This window comes from Phalacrocorax carbo, chromosome 1 (genome assembly GCF_963921805.1).
Source record: "Phalacrocorax carbo chromosome 1, bPhaCar2.1, whole genome shotgun sequence".
NCBI lineage: Eukaryota > Metazoa > Chordata > Aves > Suliformes > Phalacrocoracidae > Phalacrocorax > Phalacrocorax carbo.
In genome coordinates, this window is record NC_087513.1 from 44,329,906 (window position 1) to 44,350,153 (window position 20,248).

Sequence of the window (20,248 nt, forward strand, 5' to 3'; positions counted from 1 at the left end):
TTTCTAATATAGACATGAAAAAAGTTATGTTTAAAAAACCTGGTTTTTACCTGTTTCCAGATAATGCCTATACAGAAAAAAATTTAGCTACTTTTGTAAGGTAAATACATATCTCACTGAAGTGGTTGTATTTGGTCAACCTGCTCATTAACTTATAGACAATGCATAAGGAAGGAATGCATAAGGAAGTGTAGGGAATGAACAAAAGGCTACAGTAGCATTTCAGAAAGTTATTATTCATATATATGAATAACTTCATGATCAAATGATCCTTTAAAGTAGACTCCAAAAATGAAGCTGCTTACAGACCAAAATCAGATCAGCAGAGCTAGGGGGATTAGTGGGGCTGGAGAAGTACAGTCATCTGAGTTCCCCTTTGCATGAGCTTACAGGGCTTTGGTTTTCCTGGGTCAGCAAAGTAAGACCTGGTGAACCTGCCCCAAGTTCACAGGATTTAAGGGGATGGGAGAAGCAAGAGAAAGACAAAAAGCTGCATATGCTTCTTGCCAGGGAAGTGAGAACGGTCCTTTCCCAACCTCCCTTCAGCCACTCCAGCTAGGCCTCCCCTCTGCTATCCCCACCAAAAAACTGATAGTGATCCCCACAAGTAAATTAAAGGTGAAACAGCAATACTCAGTATAAACCAAACTCCAACCATTTGAGAGACACCTTTTAAGCCTGGTAATGAAAGCCATGTTTGTTCTGTTTTCCACATCACACAGTAACATGACCCTGTCCTGAAAAAGTTCATGCGTGTTTATCTTCATTTACAGTAAAAATAGTTTTAGCAAAGCAATGACAGGGTACAGATGGTGCATGTAGTCACCCTGGTGCCTACAGGATCATAGCTTTAATTAGGAAACGCAGTGCTACCAAGTGGAAGAGGAGCTATCATTTCCGACATGTAGGTAACTTGACTCTGCAGCACACACAGAAAGGAAACAGATTAGGTAAACAAGCCCAAGAGAACGATGCTCTAAGTTTCTAAGGCATAGCTAAGCAGAAGCCACTACCTGAATAATCCTAAAAATCAGAAGGTTTAGTTGTTTGGGGTTTTTTAAATTACTTTCCAAACAAATTGTACTTCAGCCTAAATGTTAATTAAAACTTATTAGTATAACTTCAAATACAGTGTATTTGACATTTCAGTTATTCTGGTACCATATACCAAAATCTTCAACATGCAACAGCATATTGCTGCATGTAGGTATGTATGCACATTAAAAGTGTCATCCATATTTTAAAAATCCTGCAAATAATTAGTTGAATTTTATCTTTATTAAGTAGGTGCTACCTTCAACTTGAAATGCCATCTTTTTAAAGAAAGTAAACTTAATAGAACTTTAATTTCTTCGGCTGATATTTAATTGATACACTTACATGCACATTGTGAAAAAGAAATCGGATCTGTGTATCAAAAAGTCCAGAGCCATGCCCTTGGATACCAGAAAAAGGTGCTTTTTGCAAACTTGGATGCAGTAGAAGAGTAAAACATGTAGGACTCCCACCGTCACCTACTTACAAAACCTTTTGGTATAGCACTTAAATTTGTGTCTTTTGCAATTCACTTGTTGCAAAATGTTCAGCAGACAGCTACAGAAGAATAATTCATAAAATCCAATAATTTCTATAACATCCTGGTAGATGCTCATTCAAAATGTAAATAAGTGAGAAGGAAACACTACCTTGATCCATACCATGCTTATTTTTGGAGCTAAAGGTTTCAGGTGTTGATACTGAAACTAAAGGTACCAAGCACATTTAGATGCTCTTGTGGTCTAATGACAGAGAATTGCAAGTATCCCAGGAATACTAGGAAAGACAAGAGCAGGAAAATAAAATAATTCCTGATACTTTTGCCCTGATGTTTCCATGACAAGCATTATGTAGTCTGGGTAAGACTGGAAGAACAAGTTTGCTTTGTGATACCATTGTTTTATGAAGGCAAAAATACTTCTGTTTCAAATTTGTCTTTTATGAATCACTGCTGTATATTCCTCAATAGCTATTATAGACTGAAATTAGCAACTTCGAAAAAAAAACATGAAAAATTTATTTTCTAGAATTATTATGAAACCCAGACTCTCTCCCATCATTTTATGAAAGATACATTTTAATAACTTTCATAAAGGGCTGGAATCTCAGTATTGCTGAGACAATAAATAAAAACCCTCTGAGATTACTGTACAAAAGCCAAATAGCCCACACCAAAACCAGACTCAGGAACCGGAAGTTAAAAATTTTACCTAGCAACTTGGCCTACACTCTGATTTAAAAAACAAACAAACAAAAAAAACCCTTACAGCTGACTTGTGTGTGTGTAAGTCAAACTATATGTGTCCCTATATGCACTAATGAAATGCATATAGAGACACAAAGTAAATGGAGAGGAAGACACCTCTCTCTGAAGACAGTTATATCCAAACTTGAATCTTATTTGTGAATTTAGGAAGCATTTACTTAAAAATCTGGAAGACACTCAAACTTTGGCTTTACTGAAGTTTGTTAGCTGCAAACAAGATATGCTGCAGATAACATTTTAATACTATTTATCTCAACAACAGAAAGAGGGGCCTATGTTTGCAGTCAAACCTTGCCCCAGTTCACAATGTCTGGAAACAAGTTTGCGAAGTCATTAGGGATATAATTAAGTACTCGCTGAACCTGAAGGTCACCAGAATGGTGGCATGCACAAGGCAGGGCACGGAAATGGCCACTGAACTGATTCAGTTCATTAAAAATTGCTTACTGAACTCATTGGAGACTCACTAGTGAAAACAAGAGGTCCCTTCAGACAAGTCGGACGACTGGATGGCAATCTCTAACTCCTAAAATGTGAGGAGGAACCCTCCTAAAAAATCTCTTGCTGAACAGAGGTTCAACATGTTGCATTTACATCTAAAATAAACACGTTCAGTGTGGCCTTCCAGGGAAACAGGTCTTAATTGCTAGCGGGGGCACCAACCAACAGCACAACCAGTCTCCCAACAGCACAACCAGTCTCCTAATAGACTTTAACTAATTAGTGACTTCAGCTAAACCCAGCTGGTTTTCTTTAAATCCATAGATGCTGGAGTTTAAATTAATTCCATGAGTGTCTTAACTGAATGATAATAGGAGCCAAAGACAGAAAAAGTGACACTGTGTTCATGCAGCTGTGCAAGCCGTCATCTGAAGTAACGAATGAAAAAATAAATTTGGTTTGGGTCTGGTTTGTTTGGGTTTTTTTTAATTTGCAGAAAAAAAGGCAAGGCAAAAAGCTATACCTACCAGCATATACAACGTATCAAGAGATAAAATCACAGCTTCTATGTGATTCTTGAATTTTTAAGGCACACTTCACAGAATAACTTATTAAAGAAAGGCCTAGCTTTTTTTTTTTAATCTTAAATAATATAAACTTGAAGCAAATACAATAGCATTAGAATAACATTGTGCTAAATTATGTTGTGGTACATATATGCCCTGTGTCAGTGGGGCCAGTTTCAAGAAAAATGTACATTTGGTTGAATACAAGTGAACAGCCAGTACCCAGCCGGCCCTCAAACACTCCCTCATGCACCCTCACACTCACTTTTAAACACATTATTCAAACTCCATATAAATGTAACGATAAAAAGTCACAATTTCACTATTTTGGAAATAGATATGGTAACGCTTGTAAGTATTTGGTGGAGAGCTTTAAAATGTGTGCAACAGGGCAGGTGGCTGGCCGGTCTCACAAGGCACAGAGGAGCCCTGCTTGCCCAGGCAGGCTGCACCCCGCACAGCACCCTGCTCTGCACAACGGGGCATCTCCTTGTCCTCTTTAGTGACAACCTACAGATGATTTCCCTTGTCCCCCAGCTAAGATAGTGCTGCAGTTGTCTTTCCTCCTCAATCTATGATTTACAGAAGAAAATGAAGGCTCCACCTTCAATACTGGTACCAAAACTGTGCAATTTTAATTGGGCCAAGAATACTTTCTCCTGCATCATTTTCAGACTGATGTAGAAGAAATCAAATGACTTTAAACCAATTAAGTCAAACTCATAGGGTTGTCTTATTCAGGCACTCTGCAAAACACCATCCCACGCTGTCAGTCGCTGCTGTGCCTCAACCTTCTGCCTCTAAACATTTAGAATTTAATACAGACTGACATAAGAAGACAGGCTTCTGTGATGACATTTAAATCAAATCAGGGTAAAACTCAGGCACTTTTAAGGTTATGTTTCTTTGCAAATTCCAGAAGAGTCTTGCTCACATCTTTCTCTCTTGGAAAAAAACTGCCACAGCACTTTCCAAATAGGAAGGCTCCCCCTATGAACAGTATCATCAGCCAGCAGCTACATAAAACACCAAGTGAAATAAGGCCAATTAGGATTATTTGGCAAAACTAGATAATTATTTCTCCTGAAATACGTGAGTGATGATTTTAAGACAGCTGATACCAACAAGAGATCTAAGCTGAATTTATGATTTCCTCTTGCAGAACATAACAGCTGAGAACTTCAGATAACTAGAGACATTTTAAAAAAATTAATTAAAAAAAATAGTTGAGGAAAAAAATGGACAAATTATTTTAAGCAGATAGGCACTGACATTTCTTTTCAGTTTTCACCAGCCTAATCCATATTTCAGCATATGAGTTTTTCTATATTACAGACCATTTTGAGAAGACTTTTTTACGTCCTTCCATATGCAAGAGCTCCTCCAGATAGCGGCAAATCCAGCTTCTCATAAAGCTGTTACAGAAGGCATAGTGGACAGACACACACCTTTGTTTCAAAATTGTCAAATCTTCCCAAAGCTATCAAAGTGTTTTAACACAGAGATAAGAAAAAATTACCCCTATGCAAAGAGTACCTTTTATCAGTTCTAAATACTGTACCTACATGAAAAACATATTTATGTTTATGAAGCCAACACTCCACAATGTACCAACACAGCACTGAGCTCTGCGTACAGCTGGCTGTCCCTAGCCTCCACCGCAACCTGCATGCCCAAGGAAGCACAGTAACTAGAATCACGTCTGCTTTCCTTTGTGGTATGCTGGAGCATAGAAGAAACAGTGTAGATAACAGTTCCTGGTTAGTTTTAGTCCCCCTGTGTTCAAAGAAACCTCTGAAAAAAGCCAGCAATAAGCTCTAAAAATATTTGTATGTAGGCAGCCACTTGAACATTAATGGTGCAAAGATGCAGCAGGACAAGTTCCTACGTGCAGGATATGAAAAGCAACTAAGCCATCATATTTTACTGTATGCATACAAGAGGTGGCAGAGCAATGTTTAGGTGAAAGTAAAGAGTGACTGAGAAGAGGATAGTAGGAAACATGACGAACACTATATAGGGAAACATATGCTATAACCTGTTTACAAAAAAAAAAAAAAAAAAAAAAAAAAAAAAAAGGCGGGGAGCCTGGTAATGCCAGGATGAATACAGGGCAAAAACTTCAGCAGGAAATAAAAAACAGAAAGTGAAACAAAAAGTATTTTTAAAGTCCATATCAAATGTGCACTTCGTGAACAAGCGTTTCCTTTACTTTGAAGTCTTTGAAAAGTTAAGAAACAAATACTTTTTACACTAGCTAGCAAATGTGTGCTGATCTTCAAGCTCAGGCATATGAAGTTTTCTGGCAAATACTGTCAAAATTCACATAATTTCCTAAACAAAACAAAGCTGCTGAAAAAATTCAATCCCCAGAGAATTAACCAAGTTTTAAGCTATCAAACCAATGTGTTTAAGTCCAACATTTTCAAAAAGTATCAGGAATTCTGAAAGATTATGAAGCCTGACAACAAAAACGCATGTTCTTTTTCAACCACAGATAACAGGGTTTTTTATTTTTTTGCTCCATAAAGACTCTTTTTACCTAAACCTGATTATCCTTCTTGCACCCTACAGTACAAAAATGAATGCTGAGTTTGAAAAATACCTTGTTGCAGCTGCAGGAGAGCACATACAGTAGCTCTAGCTCACAATGCTCTCTGTGCTCAGGATGCTTTCCTGTAGCAAGTCTCCAAGCATTTGTGATGATGTATGGAAGTGTCACAGACTGAGTTATACTGGTTAAAAAGCAGAGCTAAAGATGGCATGGAGGCAGAAAGGGAGGAGGAAGAAGGGAATTCATGTTGCTGCCCACCTCCCTCAGCTAATTACTCACCAACAAGAGGTGGTCACAGCACTAGCTCACCATCCCTCCTGCCTTGTTCCAAGAGTAGCATTGCTATTTGGCTGTAGTAGCACAACAAATTCTGATTTTTAACTGCTGCTTTATACTTAGCGGAAGTTTTGAGGATGGACCTAACTTAACAACCTTGTCTTCCTCCAACAGCCAAGTGTTCGCATCTGTATCAGAAAAATTTGATCAAATATCAATTCTTTTGCTGTGCTTAAACAAATATTAGCATAGATATAATCACTCCATCACAGAACTTATCTTGTTTGTAATTATATTATGCAATAATATAGTGACCAAATCTCTCTGTGAAGCAACACTGCTATCAGATGCGGCTTTTAGCATCGCCAGGAGTACTGAACTCAGTCTGACCTCTCATTAGATATCAGGAACCTGCATTTCATAGCAGTTGTTTACCTGTCCTTTCTTGAAACCTTCTTGAAAATCCATTTCTTCCAAAAGAAACTCTTACTCTTTATTAAAATCTGACAAGCAGTACCTCATCTGTAATCAAGAGGTTTCAAGTAATTCCTTTTTTATACTACTTTGCTGTCATACCTGCTGTTTATAAAAAAAATTACATTTTTTGTGTCTTAGTATCTGAATTGTATCCAAATAACTCACTCTCATCAATGCAGAGGAGCCTTATGTCTCTAGAGATACCACACTACGTTTACACGATTTCAGGAGAATTCAAGAAGCTTTTATCCTGCCTCAGTCACGGATAAGACTAGAAAAATATGCACAGAGTAGGATCACTTGCACCAAAATGTAGTTTAGGATACCCAACAGAAGACACAGCTAGCTGTAAGAAAGTATAAGTTGGTCATAAGTTGCTTTGGTGTCATTAGAAAATCCACTCTAAGTGGCACAATAGGGTTAAACTCACAACAGAGAAAAAAGCTCAAAGAAAATAAAAATTGAGATGCACAGAACTGACAACCTAAGACAAACCCACGTTTCCTCCTAGAAAACAACACTCAAACCTGACTTTACTGTGAATTAAATTATTTTTATATCAGATAACTGAATAAATGCTATATTCAGTTATTAATGGCACTAACAATTCCATAGATTCCATAGCCCAAGAAGAAGCTATCACTTCCTCTCTCTAAACCAGCAATTTTTAATTAGTTGATGAGGAGGCCCTCACAAGTGACAGTATGCCATACTTACCAAGCACTTCCTCAATTCAAAACGTGGTTGCTCATATATCTAGAGCTGCCCTCACGTGTTCCAGTCACACCTAGAAAATTGGAGTCAATCCATGGCAACGGGCAGTTACGAGCCATCATCTGGGGGTACCTGACACGTTATGTTTCTCAGGAGTCTACCCGAGCTCCCAGGCTTCCACATGTATCACTTTTCTGTATGTCTCTCTTCCATATGTACTGCTCAGATGCTCGCGTTTAACTTCAGAATTCATAGGTAAGATATCTACTCGAAATTGTTCTCAGGATACCAATAAAACTCATGCTCTGTGATAAACTATTATGAACTTTCCTATGTACATCACTTCTCCAAGCAGGACATTTTTTTTTAGACATGAGCTGCACTTCAAAAATCTTCTTCAGACAAAAATTAGTGCGCTCTGAGCTTTACATTGGGCATCAGTCCCTTGACTTTTCATGAAATCCAGTAAAGTGCTAAAGCATATTAAAAGAAAGAAGATACTTTCTGCTAAATTCATGTATCTGAAGAAGATACCTCTGAACTTCAAGGTCTAGTAAATTTACCTTTAGAAGAACAGAAAACCAAAACAAAACCAACAAATATTTAGGGGCAGAAGCAGAGATGTACACAGTAATCCAATCTGAAGAAGGCAGCTATAGAGCATGCACTGTCTTTGTGCATCCTAGAGTGATCAGCTCTCCTAGACACTCTCCTCAGTTGAACAAACAGGTATCAAATCAGTTAGGTCCTATAACTTTCTCTAACCCATCAACCATATCTTACTGTGTATTGCTGCCAGCTGGTTTTTAGCCAAACATCAGATCACAGCTACAGAGTAGAAAACACTGAACTACCACATGACATGATTTTAAAAGGGGAATTTCACCATCGACATAAACAACTTAGTGTTTCATTATTTTTAGGACATACACACATATAGCAAAAACATGTTGAAAACAGTACACTGCCACAGTACATCGTCACAAAAGAAAATACCAACTGATACTAGCTCACTGATCTCCAAGTTTCTCCATTCTTTTCTCTAATGGAATTTAGTGTTATCCTTGCAGATGTCTAATACAAGTTTGGAGGAGGAACAACTTCTATGCTGCTGATAAAGAACCAGCACCGCACTTTGTCTTGGGTGGGGGGGAGGACACGGGACACATGGGACAGACTACCATAGTAGCATATCTTCTCTTTCATTAACATTTTCTTCCCAGTCTGTTCTTCCAGAAAGAAGCAAGGCAGCAAATAGAAATTAATTAACTGAAACAATCTTCCAAAGCCTGCAGTGACCTTTCTCCAGCTCTCAAAACAAAGACTGCATCTTTACCAGTGTCAACTTGTAAGAAGTCAGTCACCCTTCTAGAAGAGCTGTTCTTCTCTGGGTAGGAATAAATGTTCTTCCCCTGCTTTTATATTGTCATGGGGCTTGTTTTATAATATAACCCTCTGAAGTCCTCATTTTCTGAGGTGGTTGTATCAAGTTTCATCTTTGGTCCGTTTTCCTTTTAATTCTACTCCTCCAGTTAAAATTTCTTTGTGTCATTTAAAGTAACATCTTGAATCCTGACAAAAACATTCATTCACCTTGTAGCATCTCTATCAGATCAAACCCCATACCAGTTTGCATCATCAGTTTGCATATGGTTTACATCAGACCACCAACTTCACCTTGTTGTTCATAAATCCAAACTTGTGATTACCCTCCAAAGATCCATTTCTGAATAACTAATAACATCACTTCATACTCAGTTAGTTAAAACCATAGCTGGGAACAAAGTTGAAGGATATGGGAGCCAACCCTGACAATTTTATCAGTCTGCTTTGCCTAAATAATGTCTTGCTCTCTAGGCTTATAATGGGTTACCGCAAAAGAGTTTAGATTAGAAACGCTCCAGTAAGTAATAGATCCAGATGATCAAGTTATTAAAACTTAAGAGAGAAATGGATTAGAAAAAACTGCTTTGAAACATATTTTGTGGTACCACCACCCTCAGATATCGTGGAAGAACATTCTACAGCACCAGCTGGTTCAGGCTCATGAGGTGGGAGATGAAGGAGAGGACTCCACCTCAGCACAGGCAGCTCTCCGCAGCCAGGCTTCTGATCAGAGGTACAAGCTATGTCTGAAAAACAGCCCAGACTTTTTTTTTTATACCTACGTATCTATGCCAACTGCTGCTGGCAAGCCAGATCAGCTCACTGATCCAAAAGAGAATAAACCCTCCAAACCCCCTGAAGGCCTGTCTTATGCTAATAATTCCCACATTGCTGTGCGATCATTAGATAATGCAAGAGGGGGGTAAGAGCCTGTGGAGGAGGTAAAACCAAGGAGAGAAGGGAATGACTATCTGTTTCTGCAGTAGTCTCAAGTTAGATCACATTAAGCATATTGTGAAACTGCACTGAATTCCCTTTACTAGCTATTGCCAGATGAGCACTGGTCTCGTTCGTGTACCACCGGCAAGAATCACTATCACCCAGCACCCACAGCAGTCCCTGCAAGGCAATTAGAGCTGTAAGTAAGCCACTTATCACTGAACATCTATGTATTCAACTACAGGTTTGCAGGACTGTCTCTCACTCCTCCATATACCAGACAATGATCACTCGTTTAGTCTTAATAGACTGTTACTAAAATAGAGAGATCCCGGGAAAATGGCTTGCTGAGGCTTCAGCAAACTAGTTTGGCTGGGTTCACTTTCAGGTGTCTGGAGTCTGGAAAAACAGATGGGCGTCAGCAGCAAGGCAGTGGTTACACACAAGCCTTTTAAAGTCTGCTTTAAATATTAGGGGAAGGAGGGGATACAACATAGGAAACTTTGAGCAGGAAGGAAGGCGGGTGAGCTGGGTTTTAGTGCAGCAGAGTTGGTCAAGCTGCTATTCTCTTCCTAAATGAATGGAGTGAGGAGGTTCTGAACTTAGGAAGTTATTATCTTCCTAACTGTAATCATATGTTTCAGCCTTTAAAACCTGTAAAATAAAGAAGGTGTATTTTGAAACTGTGCTGTCTTATGGTCTGTATGTGCAACTACGTGTATCAAACATGCCTCCCAAACATAAAAGCAACCATACTAAGTTAGACCATTTAACAACTAGCCTGTCTACAAGTGAGTACATCTTCAAGGAGGATAAAAGCATGGCAAATACATGCTACTTTTCCTGTAATACCTTGCCAGCCTCCAACTACTTTCAGGGATTTTCTGAACAAGATGCCATTTGTATTTACGTATTCTGTATTTGTATTTTTTTACATATCCACCCTCAGTGGATTTCCCATCAGCAACATTTGGCAAACGGTTACTCAGATGTAGCACCCACTGCATGAAGGTATAGAAACCCTATTCTTCCCTCAGGAGACATCTCCCTCCTCCATTTTTTTGCACAAAAGTGTAGCTGTCACTGACTTCTATGTTACTTTTGAAACATGCTTTTCTTACGCTTGCTGGAAGATGCACCTTCTCTCATTCTGGGGAAAATGAAAAAGCATTCGTATCTAAGTAGTAAAACTTATTGTAGCCCCATAGTGCTTGCGAACAAGCTTCAAAATACATCAACTATGCACTCACAACGAGGCATGGTACAAAGCCCACAAGAAAATACATTTTTAACACAAACTCTAATTCTAGAACAGAAAATAAATTTCTACCATTTCAGATCTATTTTACATTAATCTGGTAGAATACAAAGCAGAGAGAAATAAAAAAGTAAGCATTTTAAAATTCTGTTTCTTAAATGCCACTTTGTACTATTTTTCCTCCATTACATTTCTTCCGTTCTAAAAAGGAATTTAATATACAAGCTTTTAAACTGTAGAAGATATCTATCAGATAAAAAGATTCATTATATATACTCAAACAGTTTTACAAGAATTTTACAAAGGTAAATTTAAGGATCCTATCCATTAAATACCACCCTAAAGAATGCACGCAAAAATTCTGTTTAAGTCCTCCTGCATTAAAGTTTCTTTCCACATAACTATAGTTTTTCAAAGCATTTGATGCTGACTTTTTAATTCATACTAACCCACTGGAGAAAAAAGGGCTCCTTTGTGTAAAGCTTTCTGTATATGAAAAAGTGGAGAAAAACAGAAAAGAGAGCATGCTATACAAAATCCACCTGTTTTGGCAATTTTGAAGAATTCCAATTTAAAAGATGCTCATATTACAGTAACTTGTAAGCTAATTCACATGATCATACACTAGATGAACACTAACTTAAGTAGGCAATTATAAAATCAAACTATTCAAAGAATTTCCAGTAAGCTGAAGCACTCCTAGCATGTACAGATCTCAAAAACAACAATGGAAACAAAAGGAACAGTTGCCCTCCATGGAGGAGTTTTTGCTTTTACAGCACAACTCTCTATCTGCAACCAGCTGACACTTATTCACACTAAACTGTGTTCTCTTGCTGTATTCTGCCTGAAGTGGGCTTCTACAAGACTAACATTTCTTAAACTAGAAGATGAATTTTTTTAGAGGGGATGGGAAGCATATTCAAGAGAAGGTGGCTGTTCCAAAGGACCAGAAGACTGAAATGGGACAGGAGACGTACTGCTGGCAGAAGATGCCATAGGACTGGTGAACACAGCAGAGGGGGACAGGGAGTACACTTGCAGTGAGAAATCCATTGGCCAGCCAGCGCAGCTAGCAACAGCAAAATAAAAAACCCATGAAGTGGGGGCCATGCCACAAATTCAGTCAGCCCATTAACAATTTGTATAGGACCAGTGCTAAAACATGGCTGAAGTGGTGGCTCTATGAGACATCCAGAATGTTTCAGAGAAGCTCCCTACCACCAACATATCCTGTACTTCTCCCCGATCTCCAGCACATGGGTGCACTCACTCAGGAACATCTGAGTAGCAGCAGGTGCTACTTAAGGAGGTAGGGAGGGAGAATGAATCAGATGTTCAGGGAAAGCACAGCGAGATGGGAAAGTTTCTGTATTGATCGTATAGGTAGGCACCATTTGAATTAACCCAGAGTGACTCCCAGTCATTCCCATTTACTGTCCATAATAGGAAATGTGTGTTAGTAGCAAATGGATGGAACACATAGAAAGAACTGCTAAAGTGTAAGACTGTTTGTGTGCTGATTCAATCATAAACAGTCTAAAGAGAAACTTTTCTCACTCTCGAAGAAAGTACATCAACCACCCCAAACATAATCCTATGAATGTCAAATGAGCATCAGGAGAAGAAAAACTATGATAAAGATTGTACTATAAAGGTTTGTAGTGATTAAACTTTTTTACTTTTAACTTTGAAAGCGGAACCAAGTTTTTACATCCTATTAACAGATCTGCAAACTCCAACATACCATCTCAGTTATATTTCATAGACTCTAACCCTAGTGATGAATCATACAAGATGCAATGTTAACAGTTCTGCTTTCTTTCCCACTCTTTTAAGCCTAGAAAGTGATGTACACACATACATGAAGAATGTTAAGGTTGAAAGGTGAACATAGTTAACGTACAGAGGACATAATTAGTGCTAGAAAGTTCCTAAATTACATTCTAAACATAGAAATGCATTTCCTAGGAGAAAATATCTCCATCTCCTAGCTCTGCTGTTTTCTTAGACATAATTTCAGATTTCAAGACATGAAAACCTGAAATAATGAAAGTATGCTATCATGCTACATTTTTATTATGAATTTTAAAAATATAAGCATTGTAAACAAAGCAAATATATTAACTAAATGTGCATATTTGGAGGATTTTACAGATTGTGCTACTTCAAGTGAAATAAATTCCAGATATTTACATCTGAAGGAAGTCCTAAGAAGACTTAAGATGGCAGCAGAGGAAGCAGAAATGGATTGCTGAGTTTCCAATTTGAGAAACTCTACAAAGCTGTGCAACAGGCAGTTCCATCGGAGGAGGAGAAAGGGAAGAACAGCTCAGACTCTCCCCAGCTCTTTGTTGACAAAGTTAGGAAGCACCAGAACCCATTCCCTAACTCTCCTCTCTCTTCACCTTACAAGAAAATAGGAAATGAACAGAAGATGTTCTGTACAAAAATGCTAGTCCATATCATATAGGACAGTAAGATGACAATCCATTAGCTGTAATCTTTTCAGAACTATATATATAAGCTCCATAATTTACCCAAATTAAAAACTCTCTTCCATGAACCAGAAAATGTAGTGCTAAAAATGAAGCCTATCAGATTCAGCCACCGACACACACAAGCACATATTCTCATGCTTCCCAAGAAGATGCATCATCACTAAAGCATATGCTGGACCCAATGTGTACTATGGGCCAAATAAAAATGAGATTTCTAACCTCTAGTCATTTATTGTATCATCCTTTTGTCTTCCACTAGTTTTGCCTCAGCTGCAAATTCTGCTGTCAGTTTTGTAAATTATTTGAAGCTGAGCTCCTGGAGAAGCAGTGTGAAGAGAATCTAAACTCTGTGGGCCTCATCAGATATAAATATTGCTCCACTCAGGTCAGGTTACCCTTCTCAGCTGTATGTAGAAATCTGTTTCAACAGCTTATCTCCAAAACTCCTTGCCCCTTAAAAACATTGCTCTTCCAACATCTTAGATGTCTCACATGCCACAGGACTGTACTCCAATAAACTCATTTCTTTAAAGGATATCTATACAAACTATGCATTCAGGTACTGTCCCTGTCTAAGAGAATAAAAAACAGATGACAGTCTTCAGTGATATTACAGATTTCAGATACTCAAGTCAGTAGTAAAAAGCTGTCTTGTGGACAAGCGACATCGCTCTTCCCTGAACATCTGCCTACATTAGGCTGCAATGCCAAACCAAGAACCTTTATTAAACTTTTTCCTATTGCGGAAAAAGGCAGGTGTTTTACCTCCACTACGCTGAAGAAAGGCTTATATTATCTCAGTTTGTAGGGAAATTCTTGTCATAGCGTAGCCAACAAGTAAACACTTCCAGAGTGCATGCAAGGGAGATTACAGCATCAAACATCTGCATAGTGTAGAAAGGCAGATTACAGAAGTTAGCGGTCACACAATGTCCAAGTTACGAAAAGGACATACAAAGCGCTTCACTCTATGAACACACACACAAAAAAATTTCCCAGTGAAAATGACATACAACAGTCTCCAGAATTTTTCCTTTTCCTTAAGATTCAAGCAATTAAACCTCTCAGTCACAGATCATCAATGAACAACCCCCTAAATTTACAATTTCCATCTTCTGCCACTGTAATTAGTACAGTAACATAATTACATGATAAAATACTAGTTTTTATTTTATCCAAGTCTTACACTGGATCAGTCAACACAATGAGTAGAACTAGTGAAGTTTGTGTTTACCGAAAGGTCTCCAGAAAGACACTATTACCTTCTTTACTGCAAGAACAGTGTGCTGAACAACATATGCCAAACATTTTCTGAAATCAGTCATTACTTCAGGTTAAAACAGGCAACATCTGGAAAAATTTGATTTCAGCATATCTTCAGTGGCACTCAACAGGCTTCAAGAATAACAACAAAACCACTCCCGGAATTTAGTACTAAGTAAACTATTACTAATACCATAACAGGCATCTAACTTCAACTGTAAGATTTTGCTCCACAGCCAAAATAATTAGCAGAAGTCACCATTTTGTACCACACCTGAAAAACAGAAGTTTCAAGGCTGCAAACACGATTGCAAAATTCATCTCCTACACATAGACTTATCCCAGGATAGTGTTTCAGACTATTAATAAAATGTAAATTTGAACTTTCTCCCTGCATCTCCCCCCATAACGACCTTTCTACAGAAGAAAATAATTTTAAAAGTGTCTTAAATGTTTACATCTTACAGCTACCTAAGATACAACATAAGAAAATTAGAAAGAGAAAATGCAATGCACAAATAGTTATGCACATAGCACACTTCACAACAAACACACAATATAAAAGCATTCTCCCTCACTACACGTCCCAGAGGCAACTAAAAAGACAATTTATGGATGCCATCTGCTTCTAGTGCCCCTCTAACAATGTACAGCAAAATACATATATTTCAAAAATAGAGGAAAAAGCCTTACTCTGCTATATCAAGATATCCACAGGAAGCAGCTGCATGGAGAGGTATCCAGCCTTCATTATCTGGTTGATTAATATTTGCTCCATTTTCCACCAGAAATTTCACCATATCTACGTTATCATCTATACAAGCCTATAAAGAAAGAAAGATTTAAGAAATAAGTTCATATTAAAGTTGTTCTACAATACTGTACATCTTTAAGCAACATATTCAGGGAGTAGGGTTTAGCTTAGTTGTTGAGGTTAGACAGCAAGACAGGAAGAATTTGAGAGAAAAGCAGCAGGTGTTACAGATTTGTTAAAAAAATCCTTAAATGAACAAATTCAGAGTTTAACAAAACCAACAAATATGATTTCCTCAGGTAAATTTCTTCTGGTTTTCTGAGAAGCCATTTACAATCCCCAATGCAACCTTGTTCTCCAGTACAAAGCAGTTCCCTTTACAAAGCCCCCAGGCCCTCGCTCCATCCCAGGCCCAGCTCACTCACTTGAGCTTATGTTACAATTGAATAAACAGCTACGCCATGAAGTAGAATTGTTGTGACCAAGAGATGGTAAGCACTTTGGAAAACAATACCATAACGTGGTTTTAATTATAATGCAGTCGAGACTAAGGCGTATGGAAGAGGATGCTATGTTGCATTTCAGCAGCCCCCTACTGTTTCCTACTGGAGCCTATTCTATACCATCATACATCTTTTAGCAGTCTATTAATCACTGATGTTTATAAACTTACTGGAGTATCAATTTGGCACATTGCAAAGGTATTATCATTTGTTCACATCTCTTAATTACCAAGGAAACAGTGTTGCCCAGATGAAGAACTACTGCTGCTCTCCAGATCTCCATCTTGACTGGCTCCTATTTTGCCTTTCTTCTCTGCGTTTGAGTATTTTTCTCACAGGGTGCTCAGTGAGTTTTCTTGCCAACTTCCATACTGCTGCCCTTAAAAGGGCAGAGCAACAGAGAGAAAAGTCCCTCTGCATTTCAGGACAGCAAGGACTCAAAACAGCTAGACCCCACAAGACTGGTATTAATTTTTTAGCTTAATAAATCAACAATACTACATAACCAGAAGGCTGAAATGAGAACTTTCATTGCTAGGCTCCTAAATCCTTCTAGAGAATTATGCCTCTAATTAAATGTAATTAAGGTATAAATTCTACTTTTCAGAATACTTGTACAGCAATAAAGGCTGAAAATTATATACGGCTTTATTATGGAAAAAAAAATTCTCATTTTCCTTATTTAAGCAATTGTGCCTTCAAAGACGAATCCCGAAGCTTTCCTCCATGCTGAGGTGCTCAGGCAACAGCTACTACATAAGAGAGACGTGTTGCTGCCCTGTTTAACCAGCCAAACAAAAACAGCAAGAAATTACTCCTCTTTGACCCCATTTGCTTTAGTTAGGTACAAACTTAAGGCTTTGTTTAGAATGCAACACAGAACTGTTTTAACAACGAGTCTCGTCTGGACATATTCATCCACAAACTTGCAGCTAGACTGCAACTAGACTGCAGTACACTGCTTACATTATGTTTTTCAATTAAAAACAAAAACATATTATTGAGAGAAAACATTCAAAAACCTTCCTACCTTTTCAGGTATTCTTGAAAACTGCCTCCCTAAAGGACTTTTAAAATTATCTTTTTAGTCATATCCATCCCTAAAATCAGCAAATCTTTTAAGAAAATAATTTATGAACATACTCCCAACAATAAAGACTACAAATTCCTCCAGCATATTATCTTCAATTTCTTCCACTTGTCATCAGTGTATAATGCTTATATGCCAGTAACAAGCTCTGAAAGAAGAGAATCGCCTCCCTTTGCGAGGCATTTTGTTACTTAAACAAAAAGGAACTAAATGCAAAACATCAGAACTCAGTTCAGGAGGAAAACAAATTCAAGAAACACAGATGTTTACACTTAATAGAAACATTAACCTAGTCATAATTCACACATACCATATATCTAGTTTTTCTGGATATCCAACTTGCCTGACCATTAATAGCCTATGTATCATAATATTCACCAATTTATTTTAAGAAAAATAAATGTATACCAGAAAACTTTGAAATTGCCTAAACATTTAAAAATATAGATCTTTTCATACTACATTTCAATATGCTGCATACTCATGTATCTTAAAATCCTCTAAAACCCATAATCTGTGAAAAAGGATATCTTAAAATTGATTAGCACAATTACAGAAAAAAAAAAAGCCAGACCATCTGGTTGTGACAGAACCCAACACAGAATAATCCTTGCCCATTTTTCAAGTATACATAAGAAAAAACTGGCAAGACATACTCATAAAAATACTGTTGCTAAGTGAATCAAAAGCTTACATATGCAGCACATTAAAAGACATATGACTAAGTGGCTAAAAATATTTGACCAAATTTGGGCAGTTTATTGTGCCATACATGGCAAGAATCAGGAGAGCTCAAATACACTTCTCATGTATTATCAGAGATTGAACATTCATGACAAGCAAAGATAAACAATCGGTGAGATTATATATATTAGGATGGTAGAAAAGTAACTATTAAGATAATAAAAGAATCTACTTGCATATGCAAATGGGAAAGTACTGGCATGACTAGTGATCACATTTGTGAGGTTTAAATAATGTTCCTCGTAACTGATTATACAGCCTGAACAACTGTTCTAACAATGTTACGGGACAACAGGAGCCACAGAAGCTGAAGTTAATGAAATGGAAGACAGTTGTGTAATTTAAATAATATGACCTTTGAGCTTCCTTTAACAAAGATTACTTAAAAATGAGCCTTGTACATGAAATATTTGATAGAAAACCCACTGTGGCCTCCAGGTGAAGGAAAGCAAACGCAATTGATCCTGTTGCTGAAGAATACCTATATAATACATTTTATTTCTCCTTGTCCCCTTTTTCACCTTAACAGCACCACAGGTGTTTGATGGACCCTATAATTATCAGGACTTTCCATATTAAAGAAACCTCTGACTATCAGCAGGTACCTTATTTCAGAAAGCCAAGAAACAAATGTTGCAAAAGAAATTTTATCTCATTGTTTTTCCATTTCTACCCTGATTGTCATGGTGCTATCTTCATAGTCACTTCTAAAAGCAGTATTTATCAAGTGCCAGAAGTGCTCTGTTGTTAAAGACTGACATCTCAACCCCAGAAGGAAAGCTTGTCAGAACAGCAAGATAAACTTAAAGCAACAGCCTCCAAGAAGTCTGCTCTTCTAGACCTGAGCCTGAAAGTAGTACAAAGGAAAAAGCAATGTACATGCAAGATGTAAATAAAAAGAGTTCCACTGACGTTACAGCAACTAAAAAGATAAATTCGCATGATGACTTCTGTCCCAGTCTCGACACAGGGCAGATAGCCACAGGCCTTCCTCTTCCATGTCTGCTATGATCTTTCTAGGATTAATCTCGGTTCTTGGCATTCATCTCCCCATCCCCAGTCTCTCCCTTCACGGTCCTTAGTTCCCACCTTAGAGCCTCAGCAACCACTTAGTGAAACAGCAGGTTGTCCTAAAGCTCCTTCCGAGTGCTTGCTAACCACCACATCTGCAGAGCACATGCACCAGCTAGCCCCTGGGGCAAGCAGAAGAGCATGGGAGCTCATGCTCAAGATTATCTTCATCCCATGCACTGGTTCTGTCTCTCAGCCCCGCTCCCAGCCACCACAAACTGGTAGAAAGGCAGCACTTCTGCATGAAGCACTCATCATCCTGCCAAATTTGATGGAAGTTAGCCAGCGGGCCCCAAACAGAACAACAGCTGGACAGTGCGACCATATAAACCTCATTTCCTTTGGGAACTAATTTAGAAACTAGGCTAATTAGTCACAAAGAAAGCAAAATAAATCAAAGTTGATAATACAAAGTCTGGTTACCTTTTCTGATAAGAACAGAGATGAAACCTCAAAGGAAGTATATTAAGGCCAAGGAAAGAAAACCGCTTCTTATTTGTACAACGACCTGAAACCTGGACTGCAAAGACCAGCAAAAATCAACAACGCCTGGCTCCCACACAGGCCAACCCTAGGGGGGTCCAACTTGTCCTGGAAACAACGTGCCTATGTTAAGTGAAACAACATTTCAAACTTTTCCCAGAAACACTTTCTGATCACTGCAAAGGGGATAACCAGATGCCTGCTGAACATGCTAGATTTTAACTGTATTCACCACGACTTTGTATCCTGGTGCAAGTGGCGTGGGATCCAGCTGGCTCTCCTGACTATCAGGTGTTAAGTGTACAGGTGATGGGTAAACTTAAGTTAGGAGTAACCCTAAAATAGGTAACTTTAAAAGAGATATCTAGACTGCTTGGTCCCTCAGTGAGTAACCACACAAAGAATTCAGCAGACAGTACTCCTCCCCAAAAGATGGGAAAAACAAGTCTGTATTTTTTTAAAAAATCTGAAATCTTGTCGGGAAAGAGAGAAGCAATCAGAGAGTCTACTGTCCCATATACATGCAGCAAAGCTGTACAGTATGTATCTTATACTGGACTACAGTCTTCGTTGTTTTTCATCAACGATGAGATCTAATGAGGTAATGACATCTAATGAGGTTTAGACATTCAGTTTTTCACCAGTGTTTTCTAGAGAGCAGAACCTACCTTTTACTGTCACCTGATCGGTATCCTGATCTAGTCCACAAATTAAGATCTTTTGCCTCTAATAGCAGAAAATAAACTATGTATGTTTAATCTGTCACCACACTTCATTTTTCCTTACTTTCCTCAGTACAGAAAGAAGTCAAAAATACGAACACAGAGTAATACATTAGACTTGAAGGGATAAAACAAGCCAAACAACCATTCTGAATTCCTGTGGGAATGCTGGAAACAGGAGAAAGACCTCACGCAGTGGCCTGG

General features: G+C 38.1%; 1 protein-coding gene across 3 annotated transcripts in view; it reads right to left on the reverse strand.

Moving 5' to 3' along the window:
• PPP1R12A (protein phosphatase 1 regulatory subunit 12A) overlaps window positions 1-20,248 on the reverse strand; it is a 123,894-nt gene that overhangs the window by 61,665 nt on the left and 41,981 nt on the right. For all 3 annotated transcript variants that reach the window (XM_064450133.1, XM_064450140.1, XM_064450124.1), the window contains exon 2: window positions 15,371-15,501. In XM_064450133.1, the coding sequence (XP_064306203.1) occupies window positions 15,371-15,501 (131 nt within the window). The remainder of the gene's footprint in view (window positions 1-15,370; window positions 15,502-20,248) is intronic.